At 51.1% G+C, this 20155-nt stretch overlaps 1 protein-coding gene across 10 annotated transcripts in view; it reads right to left on the reverse strand.

Annotated features, from left to right (window-relative positions):
• Window positions 1-424: 424 nt before the first annotated feature.
• SMCO4 (single-pass membrane protein with coiled-coil domains 4) overlaps window positions 425-20155 on the reverse strand; it is a 62495-nt gene continuing 42764 nt past the window's right edge. For 5 of the 10 annotated variants that reach the window (XM_075548713.1, XM_075548709.1, XM_075548712.1 and 2 more), the window contains exons 2-3: window positions 18186-18268; window positions 425-1179 (exon numbers count right to left, since the gene is read on the reverse strand). In XM_075548713.1, coding sequence (XP_075404828.1) covers window positions 916-1095 — 180 coding nt within the window. In that variant the 5' untranslated portion in view covers window positions 1096-1179; window positions 18186-18268 and the 3' untranslated portion in view covers window positions 425-915. Of the gene's footprint in view, window positions 1180-2595; window positions 2729-18185; window positions 18269-20155 lie in introns of those variants that run through there. The other 5 variants (XM_075548714.1, XM_075548715.1, XM_075548710.1 and 2 more) reach the window with 2 other exon arrangements.

A 20155-nucleotide genomic window follows, 5' to 3' on the forward strand; every position in this document is an offset into this window, starting at 1 on the left:
GGCATCGGGGGATGGAGCCCAGTACCCCAGGGCGGCCCCACGCGCCAGGCCAACCCGAGCCAGAGGAGACAAGAAGCCAGGTTCGGCTGGGCCCCATCGATGCATGTTTACTGATCTCTAGCATGCAATTTACCTTCTTTTTCTTGTTTCACCGCCACGAGGATTCTGGTTCGTACCTGTTCACCTCCCAACCCCACAGCATCTGTCTCTTTCAGAATCAAGCCTCTTCACAGTTTCGAACTCTGACAGGGCCGGAATGCCTGCCTGTTTTTACCGAATGGTCCGCAGAGAACAATGTCACTCGGGGTTGCGTGTCAAGCCGTCCGTTACAGATGAGTAAGTAGGCGCAAGCCAGACCCTGCTTCCCTTGCTTTCTGGGCCCGCCGCCCCTGCCGCCTCCCGGCAAAACAAGATGCACACCCAGTTTAAGGCTATTATCTCCTTTATTCCAAAAATAAATATTTCACTTTTGAAGTCAGCATATTTCAAATCACATGAAGCACGGAGAAGAAATACAGTCCCTTTGGAAATCGTGAACACGTGTAGGAAAGGTTCATGTTCAAAACAACGGGGATGGGGGGCATGGATTCCAATTGACTCGTGACCCCGAGATGCCTCCTCTCACCAGGCGGGGCTACCGACCAATTTCCCGTGAGAAGACACCCCCACACTGCTCTGAACCCGGAAAGGCACATGGAGTGGACCCTAAGGTGTATGGCACGTTCGCTGATACAACGTTCCCTATTCCCTCCCAAGAAACGCAGAGAAACTTTAATCAAGTCAAAGACCAGAGAAGACAGGGAGCTCCCGCTGGGAGCTCAGCATCTTGGAAACCCCTGAATATGACAGCCATTTGCTTGCGCTTGCATCCCCCCCTCCCTCGCCGCCTCTCCCTGCAGGCGAGTCCCGGCGGGCTCACTCGGTGGTGGTGGGGCGCGTGGCCACGTACACAAACACCACGATCAGCAGCACGACCACGGCCAGCGTGGGCAGCACCACCGTGGTGATCTGCTGCCGGGCCTCCTGCATGGCCTGCTTCCGCTCCTTCTTGTCCCTGGACGTCTCCTTCTTGGGCTTCCCTTTGAGCTGCCGCATCTTGCCTTGGAGGAGGGGGGATGCTAGGACGGTGCGTCCGGAGGAGTGCTGAAGAACCGGCCACTCGGCTCTAGACGGAGCGTCCTGTTGAGAGAAGCAGCAGCGTGGTCAGGCTCCAACCAGACTCAAAGGATCATCATGAGGTTAAAAGAAAGGGCAAATGTGAAGTTAGGCAAACGCCAGCAACTAGAGGTCAAAGGCGGGAGGAAGACGGGGCTTTCTAGCCCCCAAGTCCTGGGAACCCACGGGGGCAGATCTACCCTGTCCTGTCCTTTAAGGTCGCTACGCGTTGGCATCACCTCGATGGCTGAGAGTCTGGTGTTGGTTTATGAGACCACGAGGTTGTGAACAGCTGAACTTACTAGGTTCTGAAACCCCGTGGGATCACTGGCGGGCCATGGGGACAAGTTAGCCCTTCCTGGCTTCCACAGTGGACAGGGGCTGGGAGGAGCTGAGGCAGCTGGGCAAGACATACATAAGAGAAATGTGTGTCCTGAGGGCAGCGTGGTTCAGGAGCAGGATTCAGCCTTCCAGGTGGCGACACCATTTTAATGCTTGGTCTACACACCCCATATACTGTCACCACCGATCTGTCTGCAAGGCTTGAGGTTTGCAGAGACCATTGGAAGGCCATTGAAAGTGCTGTAGCTCACGGGGATCCAGTCCACAACGTGGGGGTGGCCCACGGTCAGGCGACATTTCCTTCTGTTGTGCATAAGGCCCCCTCAGGTGGGGCCAGCGGGCTGTCAGCTGGCCACCTCTTTCTTGCCACTGCTCTTTGGACCCACCCAGGATGGGGCAGTTCCTTATGACACTGGAATCGCACACTGCCATTCGGATGAGACGGCGCACAATCACACACCAAGACCATGCAAATGCAGATACTGACAGATTCACATCCGGGTAGCTCTGTGGTAGGCAAACAGATGCCTTTCGGCTTTTAAAACTTACTCATTTCTACTTCCGCAAACGCTTGACAGAGCTAGCAACCTCTGCTTTCCTCGTTCTGTTCCAGAGCTTACAGCCTTTCTGACAGGCGAGGGTTCAGACCCAGCATGTGGCTACCACTCATTCACTGGCTGCGATGACTTTGGGAAGGTCACTGAGCTACTCTAGGCCTCAGTGTTGCGGTCCCTCAGAAGTCAATGTTTTGATTGGCTTAAAAAACCAAACACCACACCAAGGCACCCCCAGGAGACTGAGACAAGTGTATGACTGAGAGAATGTCTATGTAGCCTTCCACCGGTGGCGGAGATGTGCTTCCACGTGGTTTGTTTGGAACAAGCCCGTGCGTCTATGAACTGGGACTCTGGGAGCAGTGCTCTGTTGGATTATCCTTGAAGATTTTAGGGGTAACGTTAACAGATCTGATGGTGACGCACAGAGAAGAGGAAAATCAAGGATGAAACCACTGGATGGATGAGGATGATACTGGCTCACAAGATGAGGGAGCACGGATTTGAGAGAGAAAATTAATAGTTCAATTTCCCACCTACTTACATGTGAGGATGCTTAGTAGCCATGATCCTGGAATGTTGAGGAGGAAAGTGAACACATTAGTGCAGAGCTCGGCCTGGGCTCCAGAAGTACATTTGAAGGCAGTGGCTCCTGGACCGGGTGGGATCACTAAGATCAGGGTAGCCAGAGAAAGCACGCAACAGCCACGGGGCACCACGTCAGAGATCAGCTGGGGAAGGAAAGCAAGCTGTGATGACTGGGGAAGGAGCAAGTGAGGCAGGGAAACAAACCGCCTGGAGAGCCGTGGGGAGCGGGGTTCACAGAGGAGGCCAAGGCTTCACAGCACTGTCGGGAGACAATGAGGACGAAGATGAAGCAGCCCCTACTGGATGGGGCCGCGTGGAGCGAAGGCAGTGCACGAGAGGAGAGCTCCAGCCTCATGTCACTCAACGAGTCCGCAGATTAGGATGTGCCCACAGAAAGATGGAGGGCTTGCGACAGAGCACGCTGCTTCCTCCGCTGAGCGAGTTCTGGGGGGAAATGCCCGCTGAGGGACGGCATGCACGCAGCGGGTGCACGCTCCGCACAGGCCTCGTCATGTGTGCTGACCTGCGATAAATGCCTGGCCACTAGGAGTGCTGAGCACGAGGAGAGAGAGGGGGTTTGGAGTGATGCTGGATGAGAATGTGGGCCAACGGAGATTTGGGGGGAAAGAGGGGGACTCCCTCATCCAGCAACAGAAACGAGACGATGCCCGAGGGTACGACCGAATGGGAGAGAACTCTGAATGCTGAAGAGGGAGCGGCGTTTGCTGGAGTGAGGTCAAAGCTCAAGCAGGTGCAACCTGTCAAAGAAGCAAAGGCGCGGCTTCAAATTCAACGGGAGGCAGGGCAGCGGAGGAGGAGGAGGTCTGCCTGTATTCGGTGGCAGCAACTAGCAGCTTCTATTTTTCAGTGAAATGAGGAACAGCCTCCGTAAACTTAAAGTCTACAGAGTTGGGGGCCAGGTTTGAATTACGAGGAGGCACGAATGAAGTGAGTCCGGTAGAGAAAAACAAGAGCCGTTACAGCTGATGTTCTTGTACAAGCCGCTCTCTGCCATGCATGCCCACCTCCAGCTCTGAGCTGGCATCGACTGCCAGGCTCAGCTGGACTCCTGAGCCATCGCTGACTTGACCAGCCTCCGTCCACACCTTGGAAACCTGCCTCAAAGAGGGAGGCTCAGCCCCTCGGCCTCTCTTTCGAGAATCTCCAGTGAGAAACAGAAGGGATGTTCAAGGTGAGCAGTCCGCAGATGTGAGCATCGGGAGGCCGCAAGCAGGAGGGAGCAGGGGAAGTCGTGGGGGAAGAGGAGACAGAGCAGACTTGTTCTCTTTCTAGACCAGCCCCCGCAGGGCCCAGCTCTACAGAGGCTCCCTTCCCTCGGCACCCTGGCACCCTTCCCTCGAGCCGGCTCCGGGAGGTCTCTGCATCTCAACTGGGAGAAGGGCCTTGACGGATTCCCAGGAGTGGTCTCCTGTCACCATCTTCCTTGCAGCCACTCCACATCCTCCTCCCAGGCTGGTACTCACTTTGGGACTACTGAACCTCGCACAGGGGAGGATGTGAAAATGATGCTCACACGCAGTCTGGCTTCTTACCAACCAGCAAGTCCTGGCAGAAGAGAAGCTGAAGCCACCAGCCCACTTGCAGCTTTCAGACAGTGACTGCCACCCAGCCAGCCTGCTGCCTCCAGCTTCCCTCACCAGGGAAACCAAAGACTTCACAAACGCTAGGGTTCCACTGGATTCTAATAAGACCCCCTCCCCCACTGCTCAGCCCCCACCCCCACCCCCGCTCAAACCAATGCAAACCCACGGCAACTGGTCAGCATTCGAACATTGTAACGGGCTCTTCGAGAGTGTGGATAAACACCTGCCCACAGGAGATGGTGGTGGGGCCCCGTCTTTCAGGCAGAATTCAAGTTCAAATGCCTTTGATGATAGCATTCCAGTCTTGTTTTATTTATGTGTACTTATGTACAAGAGTCCTTGTGGCTCAGGTTACGCGTTGGGCTGCTAGCTGCATGGTCAGCATTTCAAAACCACCAGCTGCTCCTCGGGTGAAAGACGAGGCTTCCTACTTCTGTAAGGATCTACCATTAGGGAAATGCACAGGGGCAGTTGTACCCTGGGCTATAGGGTCACTCTGAATCGGCATTGAATCGATGGCAGTGAGTTTGGTTTGGTTTTGCCAAATCTAGTTAGGCAACCTTGGGCAAAGAACTGAATCCTTATGTGTAGCCTAGGATATGACCACCTACTCTGTAGAGCTAAGGAAAGAATTAGGAAGGCGGATCATCTCGCAGACCTACTACATTAGACCACAGCAGGTGCTCAGTAATCGCCAGGCAGTAACTTGCTATCCAGGGAGCTCTGTCCAGGAGGTGGGAAACACCAGCTCAGTCTGCCTGGAACCAGCAGCTGTCGGTTCTGACTTGCGGTGCAGAGGAGAACTGCCCTTCAGAGGGTCTTCAAGGCTGTGATCTTTGCAGAAGCAAGTGGTCAAGGTTTCTTCCCAAGAGTCTAACTGCCTTCCTTTCATGGTAAGCGGTCAGCACCTATTTTTTTTAACACCATGTAGTCCAAGAATGGTGGGATTCCCCCAACACTTGTCTTTTTACCTTGCTACCTGTTCATGATCAGCCTTACCCACCAGCTATTGACTGGGCAGGTGTGTTTGGAGGACTGATAAGAAAAGGGGGTCCAGGTGACCGAGGGAAGCTTCCCTGCACTACCAGGACTCCTTCCAAATCCAAACCAAGCTCACAGCCACTCAGTCGAGACTGACTCACAGCCACCCTACAGGACTGGGCAGCACTGCCCTGGTGGGCTTCCAACGTGGTACGGGAGCAGAAGGCCCAGAAACCAAGGGCAGAAAGAACCCATGGCCTGCGTCCGAGTAACACAGACCTAAAACACTGGGGCTCCCGGTGCAGTCACAAAACCACTGCTCTGTTCTTCGGCACACTGGGGTTCATAGAGCGCTCCCCTGGGCACTGTTCACTGCCTCATCCTCACAGTAAGCTTCACCTCACAGATGACTGTCCTGGTTGAACAAGGAAAGCGGGTCTGAGAGCGATAACACTCATGTCAGGATTCCAGCCCATGTCCTGGCACCCCCAAGAGTCTGTAGCCTGGGAAAGTAACTTTCTAAAGAGATTCAACGACTACATGTTGAACAAAGATTTTAAAACATCCATCTCGGCAGCATCCATTCAATTTTTCTTTGGGGGTGGTGGTGGTGGTGGTATCATGACATGTCGGGATAAAACTATGAACAAGACAGGCCAAACTGGTGCCCTTGGGTAGTTTATGGGGAATGTGGACGCCTGACAATAAACAGAGACGAGCTTGTGGGTCGGATGATGTTCTGAGCTGTGGAAGAATCCAAGAGTGGAGAAATGGTACATAGCAATCAACCTAGAAGTGGTACAGAGCAATCAACCTAGAATTCTTCATGGGACAGTGAGCCATGTACCTCCCAGGAAGACCTTCTAGTCAGAGGGCACAGCAGGTACAAAGTCCCTGGGGCAGGGCCTCCTGAGAGTCATAGGGGAGCATTCAAGGGGTGCGGTCCGAGTGAGAGCCAGTAGAGGGCGCAATGGGGACTGCCGAGACCACTTCCAACCATGGACCTTGACAAAGTCAGCGCATGGAGGAGGAGCATTCAAAGAAGGCTCCACCAAGGAAGGTCTCTTCCGTGGACCCTTTGAAATTATTGGCCTGATATCATTATTGATCATTGTAGCTGCTCTCTGGTTCTTGATAATCTTGATCACTTCCCCTTTTGGGAAACAACTGATGTCAACTGAGGACTATTCCCCAGAAGCTGAGGTTACTCGCCTTCCTAAGGCTTTGAAAGATCCATGTCCTGACTGCGTGCAAAGTTTATTGTATAATAAAACTAGAAATTGGAAGCCATAAACCCCCTTAAGGAATTTATGTTAGATCTTGAGCAGGCTGAGCTATTGCAACCAAAACCCATGGAAATTTCAGAGGCTCGTTTGGAAGCTTTTGTGCAAGACTCTAAAAACGTTTATCATCTTCTTCTTTTCCCCCTGCTTATATTGGTTACCGTATAGGGGGTAGAAATATGGCATCTCCCTCCAGGAAATAACCCAAAGAGAAATAGAGTTCCTGGCCCTGATTTACCTTATACGGGGGCTTGTAATGAAAATGGCCTAAGAATAGTTAACAAAGAAGGTGTGCGAGTTCCTTTTAGTAGTTCAAGTCTTATGGAACGGTTAGCAAGAAGAGGGCCTCCGTGATATTTGAAGTCCACTGAAGCAAAGCTACCTATTGTGAGGCAGCTCATGCCTTGGTACAGAAAGACTTTGGGGAGTTTAATTTATGGGAACTTAGTGATAAAGAAAGAATAAGAAATGAAAGCCCTAGAGGAACAGCCTAAGAAAGAACAGCCCAAGCTTGTCAAGTACTTTTTGATAACGAAATGTATTGCTTTATTGATTTCATAGTTAGAACAATGCACCCTAGTTGGATGAAGTGTACTCAGTTATTGTTAGAAGGATTATGTCTATCACCTTTGTAGTTGAGAAAGTTTTAGTTTCAAGATGTACTAATTTTTAACCAAGAATTATGATGTGATTTATGTAACTTGTGGCCTGAGAATTTCCTGATGTATGATCTCAGGCCATAAGCTTTAAGTGAAGAAAAAGAATATATAAGTTGAAGCTTTGCATGAATAAAATTGGAACAGTCACCCGCAACCTTTGAGTCGTGTGGTTTCTGTCTCCCACTCGCCGACGCCATGACCCACCTTGAGGGACCCCCCAGACCTTGCTGCAGCTGGACTGCGACAGAGGACCACTGGAAGCCTCTGCTCCCTTCCATTGTAGAAGGGCAAGGGCAAGGGCTGAGACTTCAGTGGGTTGTTCCTGTGGGACACAGTACTGTGGTCCAAGGTAGGGTCACATGTAGTGAAAAGTGGTCAGACACTGGGTGGATATGCTCAAGGCTGCGTCAGGGACAGACTGACAGATTGGATGGAGAGAGGAATTGGGATGCCAGTTGGAAGCTCCCGGACTGAGCAACTGGGAGGGCTGTAGATATCTAGGGAGGCAGCGAAGATGCCAGGGATGGGTTGGGGCGGGGGGACTCGCAAATGTCCAGTGTGAGGTCCTGTGAGACATCTTCATAGTGGGCTCCTGGGTGCATGAGTCTACAATGTGGGGAAGGGAACTGGGCTGGAGACAGGAATGTGGGAGATAGACTGGCACGAGGGACTGTGAGGCAGGTGAGTGGCACGGGCAGAGTGGGGCCGGGAGAGAAAAGGAAGGTCCACGACTGAGCCAGGTGCAGTCCGATGTTTGGAGGAGGGATGCTGAAGTAACAGGTAGAGTAACCAGTATCAAAGACCACAAAGGGTTACCGGAAGAAAGCAGGAAGAACACGGTGTCTTAGAAGCCACGTAAAGTTTTTTTTAAGGATAAGGGAGCCAACGATTCGATTTGACTGACCACATGTGGGTCCCAGCTGACTGAGAGCCGTTTTGGAGGCGGTGGCAAAGATCTGCTTAGGCCAAGAGATGCTGGAAGTACGGACCAGAGCCTCGGCAACCATTCTGCGGTCCTGTTCCATACATAGAGCACAGAGGGGTCTCCCAGGGCAGAGAGTTCTGCCCTTTATCTGGGGCAAGCTGATGACCCTCTCTGTGCCGCCTGGATTGCTCCCCTGAAAACAAATAACTGCACCAGCCGGTGAGATCAGTGCCTGGAACACACTACGTTCACGGTCTCTAATGTCATCACCGCTGTAAAAAAAGGGGCCATCAAAGTCCCAGAACAAAAAATCTTATCATTGAGAATGAGGGGGAGTGCAGAGCGGAGACTCAAAGCCCATCTGCAGACAACTAGACATCCCCTTACAGAAGGGTCACCAGGAAGAGACGAGCCACTCAGGGTACAGTATAGCACCAATGAAACATACAACTTTCCTCTAGTTCTTTAATGCTTCCTCCCCGCCACTAACATGATCCCAATTCTACCTTACAAATCCGCCTAGACCAGAGGAGGATGTACACTGGTACAGTTAAGAGCTGGAAACACAGGGAATTCAGGACAGATAAACCCCTCAGGGCCAATAATGAAAGTAGTGACCAGGAGGGGAAGGGGAAGGTGGGGGCAGAAAGGAGGAACCCATCACAATGATGGACATATCACCCACCACCACCACCACCACTGGGGTACAGACAATAGAAAAGTGGGTGAAGGGAGACACTGCTCAATGTCAGACATAGATTATCAAGGGTTCATGAGGGGTGGGGGATGAGCTGCTACCAAAGGCTCAAGTAGAAAGAAAATGTTTTGAAAATGATAATGGCAACTGTGTTCGTCCAGCTAAACCAGAGAAACAAGTCCAGGGAGACTTATATGTGTATAAAAAAAGAGCTTTATATACAAGAGCAGTTAAATATTGAGAAAACATCCCATTGCCCTTGATCAAGCCCTACCAGGCCTCCTACACCCTCCTTGCCATCGATTTTGGATCACTTGTTGTTCCCTTGTGCCTGGGTTTGTTAACACCCACTTCCTTTCCCTTGCCTCCCCCTCTCCCATGTCCCCCTGGAACCGTGGGTCCCGTGTTTTCTTCTCCAGATTGGTTATCCTGACTAGCTTATCTAGATAGACATGCAGAGACAATAATAAGCACAGAAACAAGACAGCAAAACAAAGCAACAAAGAAAACAAAACTACAACAACAACAAAAAAAACCCGAAACGCCTACAAATCATCCAGGATCTGTTTGTTCACCTTTAGGAGTGTTTTCTGGTCGAGTCTGATGGGCTGCCATCAGATGCCCTGGCCCCACAGTCTACTTTTGGTATTGCCCGGGGACTTCATTGCTCTGCTCCCCTTGCTGTTCTGTTGCACACCCTTAGTGTTTTGCCCTGGTGTGGTGGGGTCAGGAACTGTTTTTGTGACCACTGAAAATGCCCTAGAATCGGATTGTAGCGATGGCTGCACAGATGGGTTTGCACTAAAACCCACAAGACTGCACACTTTAACATGGTGACGTTCATGCTACGTGTACGTTACCGCAATCAAACATCACAATGCAATCAAGTTAGCAGGGCACCCCTGAGCAGATGCTGGGGCAAAAGAGGACCGAACCAAGGCTGGAGTTGTCAGGCCCATATGACAAAGTGAGGCAAGGACAAGGTGAAGTGAGACTGCAAGACACGCGCTAGGCACAGCACCTACTCACAAAACGCATTTTTGTTCACAGAGTGGAATTGGCCTCTGTCCATTACCTTGTCCCCCAAGCACGCAGAGATCAGAGACAACTCTAGATTTTCAGTGTGCGCTTCCCATCAACCTACAACCCTCACCTTTGATTGAGTTACAGTCGCAGCCCTGCAGCCACGCTGTGACAAGCTGTCACAGCTCCTGCTGGTGAGGCTGCTTCAAAGCTTAGCGCTGTCCTGGAAACTAAAGCCGCCCGTGTGAGGGAAACACACGATGGGCTGACATAACAGCCACAACCATGGTCTCAAACATGCAGAAGATGGCTGTGAAGATGGCCATGACTGGGCAACTGGCGCCCTGCCATAGGTAAGGTCCCCTCAGCAGGAGCCATTATGCCAAGAGCAACAATTCCAGAGGCTGGAGCCCTGCCTCTTCCCAATGAAGATGGGAGAGACGAGAGAAGGAAGCAGGGTTTTTGGAACCTTTGGACAGCCCTGGTTGGATGGCGCTGGGGAGTCCGGGCACTGCCCTTCCTGATGGAGAATTAGAAGAAGGAGCCACAACCTCACAAAAATGTTGCTTTTAACAAGTTAAACCTGAAACACATTCAACCATAGAAAGGATTCCGAGGAAGACTGAAGAAAAGAAGTAGCTGAAAATTCCTATCTGAACAAAAATGAAAATCAAGGTCACTGCCATCAATCCATCAATTCTGACTCATCACAACCCTGTAGGACAGAGTAGAAGTGCCCCTTCGGGTTTCCAAAGCTGTAAATCGTTTGTTTTTTTTAAATCATTTTATTGGGGGCCCATACAACTCTTATAAAAATCCAGACATACATTCATTATGTCGAGCACACTTGCACAATTGCTCCCATCACACACACACACAATGTTTTATAAAGCAACACATTTCCTTACTATGGGTAATGCACTGTTTTCTAGTAAAAAAAATTTTTTTTAACAAAAAGGTTTCATTGAAATCCTCTAAAAGATTTCACACATTAAAAATCCTCTCCTAAGAGCAATGGCTAGTAGGCGGTTAACTCTTCTGAAAGGTGAAGTGATAGAACAATAGGTCCAGAGAGCAGGGTATGAAAGTCTACCGGCTGTCCTGTGAAGCTAGCTTACTCACAGCTCTCGAACACAGAGGCTGAGAGTTGCTGTGGGAACTGCCACTGAGAAACTGACCGGACTCCTGGTCCCCTTATATCCAACAGAATGAGAAGGCTTCCGGTCCTGTATCCCGTCACAATTGCAAGCACGTGGAATCCCTTGAGGTGGTTGAACAAAGACGCCCCACTGAGGGGCTCCCATGCCGCTGCTACCCTCCCATGTCACCAAACATGGCGTCCGGCTCTCGTCACTGAGCCCTCTCAGGAACTGTCCTCCCCATTGCCACCCTACATGACAAAGTAGCACCACCCGTGTGTGTAGCTCTTCACAGGAGCAGAAAGCCTCGTCTTTCTCTCATGGAGAGACTTTGTGGTTAAGCAGCCACGACGTGGCCACTCTGCCACCACGTGGCTAGGAGGTGGAGTCCACTCAATGGCAGTGAACTTGGGAGTTTTTTTGAAATGAACTGACTGGCGCAAATGATTGACCAATGTCCCTTTGCCATCCATAAGGCTTGCACTGGCCAGTGTTTGGAAGGAGCTTGTCCGGCCTTTCTGAGCAGTCTGTCCCAGTCTGCATGCTCCACCGAAACCTGTCCACCATAGGTGGCCCCTCAGGTATTTGGAAAACTAGTAGCGTGCTCCCCAGCAGCACGTGACACAACAGGGATGGATGGGAGGGGTCCCTTCAGGTCGGGAGGTCCACTTCTCTGGTAACAACCAGGTCGGGGCTCGATATGTCTGGTGGAAACCAAGCAGAGTCAGGCCGACTAATGAGACACTGCCTCAGGGACCCAGCCATCAGATGAGGAGGGGGATCAAGAGTTACTGAAGGCTCCTTCCACTCTGACAGCCGCCTCTTCCTGATGAACAGGCAGCTGTGGGAAGGACATGGGAGAAATAGGGGAATAAGCCCTCAGGAAAGTTACAAGCTTCTCCTCAATGCTGTCATTCCGTCAATGGCAATGCTGCCTCCTGCCTCAACTTCGTCGGCTATTCAATTAGGCGCTTCGAGACAGAGCACTAATTTGTCACTTTGGTAATGGCAGCCCGGCTCTGTGACAGCTCTCGACTGAGGCAAGGTTGCGGGAAGGATCCGTGAATACATGCGTGCCTGCCAACTGCAGCACTGGTTGCATTGGCTGTGTGTGGAATCTTTCCGTCTGAAATGCGGCAGAGGTGAGTGAATGTCTATCCCTGGAGGCCAGCCTGTACACGAACTAAATTTCATGTGCCTCCTTTATCTTGAAATGTCGAGTGATTATATGGAGCTTCTGTGTCACTTAGCATGTGCACGGCCTGCTGCTAAAAGCCTGACGTGGTGCTTCGGCTCCCACCTGAGATGACAAACAAGCTTCCAAGGATTAGAAAACATGCCCAGGACCACAGAATAAGAAACAGCACGCAGATCTACAAAGCCACTCCATTGAATTCTCTTGTAACAAATACTTATTTAAAATTTTAAAATGTCATCCACCCCACTCATCCCCCAAAATCCAGAGGAAACGTGGCCCTCTGAGAAGCTACGCTGCACCCACGCCGTGGCTCTGAGGCCCACAGGCCACCTGACTGCACCCTGCAGACTTGCCAGCCTGTCCTCGTGGCTCTGTGGCCAGGTGTGGACCCACAGCCCCATCATTCCTGAAGTGTAACGAAGTTCTCTTGTTCTTGTAGGCACGAGCTTCATTAACAACCCAGCTATCACAAGAGCTGGTTGTTTATAGAATCTTTCAAATGAAAAATTCATCTCTAAGCTAAATTACAGAGAAGTAATTACAGCGCCGGGCTGACAGCAGACACACTGAGAGACCGACTGGATCTAGCTATTGAACAAGAACTCGGGGCTTTGTCACATAAACGTACTGGGAACTGACCCCATCTAGGGGGCGTGTCTTCAAAAGAGGCAGGAAGCACTCTCATCCATTTGCTTATTTAATAAGTACTGAACACCTAAGTGCTGGGGACTATCTAAACACACAGATAAACTCACTCAAGGATTCATGCATTCAAACACTTTCTGAACACTTCCTGCACTCCAGAGGCAGATTCATTGCGTTGTGAATCAGACACCGATTGTTGGCTGATGCATCTGATTGTTCACTGATTCACCAAGTACTGGGCACCCTCCATGGGCTAGGCACTACCTTATGGACAGGGGTACAAATCTAAACAAAACACAGTTCTATTCACACGGGACTCACATTCAACTTCAAGGAGACAGGCAATAAGACAGATAAACAGACCATTCATTAAAGAGTCAAGTTCTCGGAAGAAAGATAAAGCAGTCCAAGGTGACACAGAGTAGTGGGAGGCGGCTATAATGTACAGAAGGTTGGTTGTTTGAGACTGCCTTAGAGAAGCAGAAGTCTGAAGGTAACAGGGGAGAGAATGCCAGTAGACCTAGGGTTTTCACTGGCTGATTTTCAGAAGTTGAAGACCAGACCTTTCTTCCTACTCTGCATTAGTCAAGACACTCCACTGAAGCCTATCAACTATGTGTGCCTGTTGGTGTTTGAAAGGCTGGTGCCATAGTTTCTTAGGCATAGCTCAGTAGGAGCCTCAAGCACGTCAGTGCTGGGCTTGGTGAGGTAGCCATATGCCCAGTAAAATTGTTTAAGAGTCATCCAAGAACCCCAGTGGGACACCAATTCAACACCAATCACAGTGGAGGAACTTCTAAAATAATAAATGCCATTGTGACAGCTGTTGGCTAGCCTGTGCTCATACCTTAAACTTGGAAGTCAATGGGGTTTTGAATCAGATCACTGCCATTCAGGGGAAGCCTTAAAGATCCCCATCTGTGCACTGTCTGGAATGCCCTTGTATACCTTCTTCTCTCAATCGTACCTTCTGCTGGGTAAACTCCTTCAAAACCCATCTCAAGGATCACATGTTTGTGAAAGAAATTTTCTGACTTCCCAGTCTCCCAAATGAGTGAAGGAGACTTTGTGCCCCATGACACCTGGTAATAAACTCAACTGTACCACTCATCACATTGTACTAAGATCACCTTTTCTGAAAGCTCTACATCCGAATTTGGCGAGTAGCTCCTGGTGTCTTAAAAGCTCATAGAAGTCATCCAACATGCAACTATTGTCTCTCCCTACACAGAAGGGAAAAGGGATGAAAATTGAAATATACACGAGAACAATTAGTCCACTGGACTAATGGAACATGCAAACATCAAACTCCACAACCCTGAGACCAGAAGCACTAGACGGTAATCTGCTGCCAGTACTAATTGTTCTGAAAAGGATCCTATTAGAAGGTACTGCAGTTGGATAAAAGTGTACAAAATGAGTCCTCTTTGAATCTCAGGATGGGATCTCATTACCAGCAAGAGCCAAGAGTGGACTGTGTCTCGTGGGCCATGGGATCCCTATGAAGTGACCCTCCTGGATCCAGGAGACAGCTATGGCATCATAGGAGCAGCAGCAGAACCAGGAACAGAGCATGGAACACGGTGATGGTCTGGCTTGCGGAGCAGGATGCCTCTGGGCACTTAATTGGGGAAGCTGGATTTACTGATTCGTGGAAATGGAGCTGAGTGCCTCCAGACTGAGCCTTACTGGAGCGGGGTGTCTCTGAGCAGTTAACTCAGGGAGCTGGGTTTGCTGACTCGTGAAGCTTGAGCTGAATGCCTTTGGGTTGAAGCTTATAGCAGAGTAGTCAGATCTCTGAGCATTGTTTAGCAGACTTGACACAACTTTGTAACATGTCCTGATGAACAACTCCACCCTGAGCATTTCTCACTGGCATCACAACTTGTTACCTTCCTTAATAAACCCTTTAGTCATGAATTTTGTCTGAGTTCTGTGTGCCACTGCAATGCTATTAGAATATGAGAGAGAAAATCAAGACTAAATATTGTGTACCAATATTTAGCTCTTTCTCTCCCCCCTACATTATGTTAGTTTGTTCAGTGCTATGCTGCTGTGAGGTGTCATCATATCGATTTTCAACTCACAGTGACCCCACGTGACAGAAAAGAACTGCCCCTCAGGGTTGTTATACCCCAACCCTATGGCCACTCATTCCGACTCAGAGGAACCCTGCAGAGCAGAGAGGGCTCCTTAGGGCTTCCAGAACTACAAACCAATACAGGAGCACACAGCTTCACGTTTCGTCCATAGAGAAACAGGTAGATTTGAACTCCTGGCCTTGCAGTTAGCAGCCCAACTCCGAACCCACTCTACCACCTTGGGGTCGTTGTATAAGGTATATAATAAAGTGTTACAGAAAACAGAAAAGTCATGTGAACTGACGAGTGCCTGGGGCCTGCCCCACGTGCCTTCTTCCTGTGGGGGTGCTCGGTGCCCTGCCACTGTGCCAGCTCCAGTTTAGCTGCTGCCCAGCCAGGGCACAGCTTGGCTGCTTCTATGATGACTTTCAGGAATGCAGACACCAGCTCTGCAGGCAAGAACACACAAAACAGTGCTTCCGTCACACTGCAACGAGAGCAAAGTGTGCGGCCTGGTCTCTTCCTCCATGCCAGCGTCATGGCAGGCTTGCAGCTTTCTTTACACTGATGCTTTTCCAAGAGTCCCAAGGTATCTGGCCTGGAATGACTGCTGCTACGACCACTCTGCTAGGGGGGATGCCCTGCTACAGTCTCCCACAGGAAGCGTTCGCTGCAGGAAGGCCCATCCAAAAGACCAGCAAGGAAGGCTTATTTTCAGAAAATCACGCATGATGTGCCGACATTCCAGCCCACTCTTGTTAACATGCGTCCTTCTGTACACCAGCCTGGTTCTCAGGATGTCAGGGGCTATTTCCAATCTCCCCATCAGAGGACAAATCCAAATGTCATTCAACAATCTGCTTTCTAATGAAAAGTTAAGCCTTGAAAAAAACAAAAACAAAAAACAGATTTAACGGAACGACTCTACATGGCAATAAAGAACTGTGCTCCGCTGCCTGGACGGAGAGAAGCATTCGCAATTATTTAGAGGAGCCGGAAGGAAAGCGCGTCATTCGACACAGCCAGCTGAAGCTGGCCCAACCCCTGGTAATGTCACCCGTATCCTTCCATTTAACCCGGAGTTAGGCCGTACAGCATTAATGCAAACTAACTAAATTTCCTGCATTTAAATAAGCCTGACAGAAGTAAAGATGATTGGACTGGCTGTAAGGACTCCGCAGGGGATGACTGCTTTTCATGGAAGCTGCCAGGCTCGGGAAGAATGTAGAAGCCCCAGAGTCTGGCCACCTCTCTAGACAAGGTCAAGGCCCCTCCCCCGACAGAACACTATGGGTCCTGGTGGGAGGCAGAGCCTCCAGGCGGTGGCTTCCAGGAGGAATGCAGGGGGTCCGAAAGGGCCAACTTGGCCCACTATGGCTCCATGGCCTTAAGCAAGACCCAGCATTGGAAAATGGTTGTTATTGGCCCCTCTGCCCAAGGAACCCTGGGTCAGCAGTTCAAAACCTCCAGCCACTCCTTAGGAGAAAGACAGGGGCTTTCTATTCCTGTAAAAAGCTACAGTCGCTGAGACTCACAGGGGCAGGTCTACCCTGTCCTATAGGGTCACTATGAGGCGGCACAGACCCAGTGGTGGTGAGTTTGGTTTTCAGTGCTTACTGCCCAAGGCAGAGGTGGGGAGGGGACCCTCTGGGAGAAGCAGCCTGCGAAAGGAAACAGATTCTACAGACAGAGAGGATCACTGTGTTAACAACTGCTAGGCAGGAAGGGTGGGGGCAAGTCTCCCCCAATAAAATGAGTTGGGGAACGTCTCTGTAATATCCCCCCAAATCAATCTCACGACCAATCAGTCAAATTGGGCTCAGCCCTGCTGGTGGAGTGGGGCTGCTGACATCAACAGAGAGGTTTCTGACTTGCTAAGGATTTGGCATCTCGGGCACCATCCCAATCTGTCCTACAGGGTCGATGTGAAGTGGCATGTTTAGCAGGGGCAAAGACACAAAACAAGTGGAAAACAAGTTTTCAGAAAAGCAACTGCTGGCTGTCAGCACAGCCAGTTTAGAGCAGGGAGGTGGGTGAAGGGACAACTGACAGAAGGACTGCCGGATGACACAGCGGGGCAGGGGGTGCTGTCTGCCAGTCCCCTCCCCTCTTCCCATCCTCCGTTTCCAGCTTCAGCCCTGCTGCCCTTCATGGGCTCAGCTGCCCAGGAAGAGGCAGCATCCGACACCAACACAAAAGCGTTGCATCAGCTTCTTTCAGCCCAAAACCAAAAACAACAAAAAGGGACAATTTAGAGAAGGTAAGAAATTTCTGGTGGGTGGTCAAAGAACACATTTACTTAAAATTACTGATGGTACAGGCCTGTAAGGATGGAGTGGTAGGGGTACGAGTGAGTGCACACGGACGGAGCTGATGAGCTACACACACACACACACACACACACACCAAGTTGACTCAATTCCACAGTGACCTTGTATGTGACAGCCATCAGGTTTTCAGTGGCTGGTTTTGTCGAAGTCATCGCCAGATCTTTTTTTCTGAGCCACCGCTGGGTAGACTCAAACCTCCAGCCTTTGAGCTAACACCCAACCTTGTTAACCACATTCACCACCCAGGCACTCCCACGGGCTAGTGGGGGGCTGGGGAGTAGGGCGTGATGGACTTGTGCATTCCAGAAGAGCTCACAGAGCCTCCGGGATGCCCCAGTCACAGCTCAGGAAATCTGGAGACAAACTGACAACTGACAGAATGTGACAAAGGGGACATGGGACAGAACAGTGACGCAGGCAGAGGAGAGAGAAATGACAGCGGAGAGCCCATGAGCCGGTGAGGAGGAGCAAGGGTCACAAGAAAACCACTGCCCCCTGGGGCAGCCACTGGTAAGGCTTCCTTGCTGGGAGGCAGCGAGTGCTAAAGGCTTTGAGGATGAAGGGAGCCAGGCCGGTCACGGGAGGGACTGCAGAGTGCAGGGCATGCCTAAGGAGTGACAGGGGCAGCCACCCTCCCCAAACACAGGTGTCAGGGACTGTCCTGCATCCCCCTCGTGCCCTCCCCAAATATGTGCTGGACTCCTAACCCCGACAGTCTGGTGGATGGCAGCCCTGGTGGCATCCCGGTTCACCTCCCAGCTGCTCTATCACCGAAAGGTCAGTGGTTTGAACCCACCAGCTGCCAGGAAAAATCTGGTGAGTCTCAGAGCCTGGGAAATTCCACAGGGCAATTCTCCTGGGTCATAGAGAGTCTGAGTAAGAGGAGAGAATGTGCTTTGTTATGTTAATGTGGAGTCTCAGGAGGAGGAGGAGGAGGAGGAGGAGGAGGAGGAGGAGGAGGAGGAGGATTTACTTCCTTACCTTTTCTTCCACCAAGATCGCAGCTACTTCAAACGTTTTAAGCAAGCTGGTTACCAGTAAAGGTGCCTTGAGAGTCCTGCCTGCTGAGAAATTGAAGAAAAGGTGTGTAACAGGTGTTTGAAGAGCTGACCCCACCCACGACCCCTTTTTTACAACTGCTTGCACCCTCCACCTAAGCTGAAGGCAACTGTGTGTGTGTCCCAGGGCTTCTGTCCCCCTTCGCTGATTCAGGAATGGACACCTGTCACCAGCTGGCCACCCTGTTTCCCTCCTACCCTCTGTCTCATGGGAGGATTCAGACACACAAATGTAGGCAGGCAGTGGGGAACCAGGTTGGGGACAGACAGACAGACACAGACCAGACGGGAGACAAGCAGGGGCACACAGCAGTCCCTAGGAGTTCATGTGCGCCCTTCCCTCCAGCTCCCAGGAAGCCTGTCAGGCTTTTGTCCCTACTCTACTGCAGATCCGGACACCACGCCCTCCCTGAGCCTGAGCTGGCATCTCTGTCCCTTGCAACCCAAAGCAGCTCTGACTTAAACCTGAGAGCAAGGGCCAGGGTTGGGACAAACATGGAGTGTGGAGAAATCAAGGTTTCTGAAATAAAGCTTTGAAGAAAAATAGAGAAGTAGTGGCCTGGGCCTCTGACCCATAATACGTGAGAAGAAAGGAAGAGGGAGCTGTGAAACCAGAGCAGCCCCAGCAGGTGATTCATAAATCCCCGGCGGCATTAAATATGAAGAGGGAGGTCCAGATACTAGGGGGGTGGGGGGCCTCTTAGCAAGGGCGCTATCCATAACAAATAAGAATGTCACTGAAAACACCCAGGCGGGGGGACTTGGAAACATGCTGCCTGCAGCATATAAAGACTCCTAGCTGGTACATCTGTTGTCATTAAGTGCCACGCTGGCTCACAGGGACCCTATGGACAACGGAATGAAACACTGCCTGGCACGGTCCTGCCCATGCTCACAATGGTTCTCATGCAGCCACGGCTGGGGCCCTAGCACAGAAAAATACCAAGTGCACTGAGTCCCTGGGAAGCCTGGCTTTACTCTGCCCCCGCAGGTTCTGGTTCAATGAAGGCAAGCACTCCCCTGCCTCGCCCCAAGAGCTTCCTGTGTTCCCACATTCTTTTCTATTGACTGCAGGGACAGGAGGAGCCGATTGTGTAGAGTGTACTCCTTAGGCTGCTAACCACCAGGTCAGCTGTTCAAAACCACCAGCTTTCTCTAAAGAGAGAAAGACCAGGCTTTCCACTTGATAAAGAATGAGTCTCAGAAACCCACGGGGGCAGTTCTCGCCTGTCCTAAAAGGTTGCTCTGAGTCAGAATAACGAGTTTGTTTGGAGTGGCGACCTGGCCAAACCACTGAGCTCACCCCCTGTGGAAACCTCAGGGCCCTAGCCTCTTCCAGCAGCTTTTTCTCAGTAGCAGTGATCTTGGTGAGTTGTGTGACTGGGAAGGTTATAGGGGCAGGGCTACAACAGAGAGCAGCACCGATTCCTGAGGGGAATCCTGCTCGGCAGGGAGCGTCAGGAGTCTGGACTTTATTCAAGAGTCAAGATGTCGACAGTGTATCTGATTATTGCCATCACACATTTTGGAAAGATAAAATTGGGCTGCAGAGGGAAAGTATGGCCCAAACCACGAGGCCTGAAGCGGTCAGCAGGAAACAGAGTCAACAGGAAGCCCGGGCCTTCAGCCTTGCGGGGTCCTCGGCCCACTCCTGCTGGTTTCCTGGCTGCCGCAGCAGAGATCTGCAAGTTCCTCCAGAGCCCTCTGTGCAGCTCAGCATCCGAAGAGCTCACTGGGCCATTCGCTTGCCCAGAGCAGGGGGCAGAACAGTGGCCTGGGTTCCAACGGGTCTGCAGACCAGGCCACAGGGTGGTTCTCCTGACCCTTGGCCTGGGCTGAAGCCACGCCCCAGCGATCCAATGCCAGCATCAGAGACCAGCTGCTTCTAATGCC

This window comes from Tenrec ecaudatus, chromosome 4 (genome assembly GCF_050624435.1).
Source record: "Tenrec ecaudatus isolate mTenEca1 chromosome 4, mTenEca1.hap1, whole genome shotgun sequence".
In the NCBI taxonomy this organism is placed as follows: domain Eukaryota; kingdom Metazoa; phylum Chordata; class Mammalia; order Afrosoricida; family Tenrecidae; genus Tenrec; species Tenrec ecaudatus.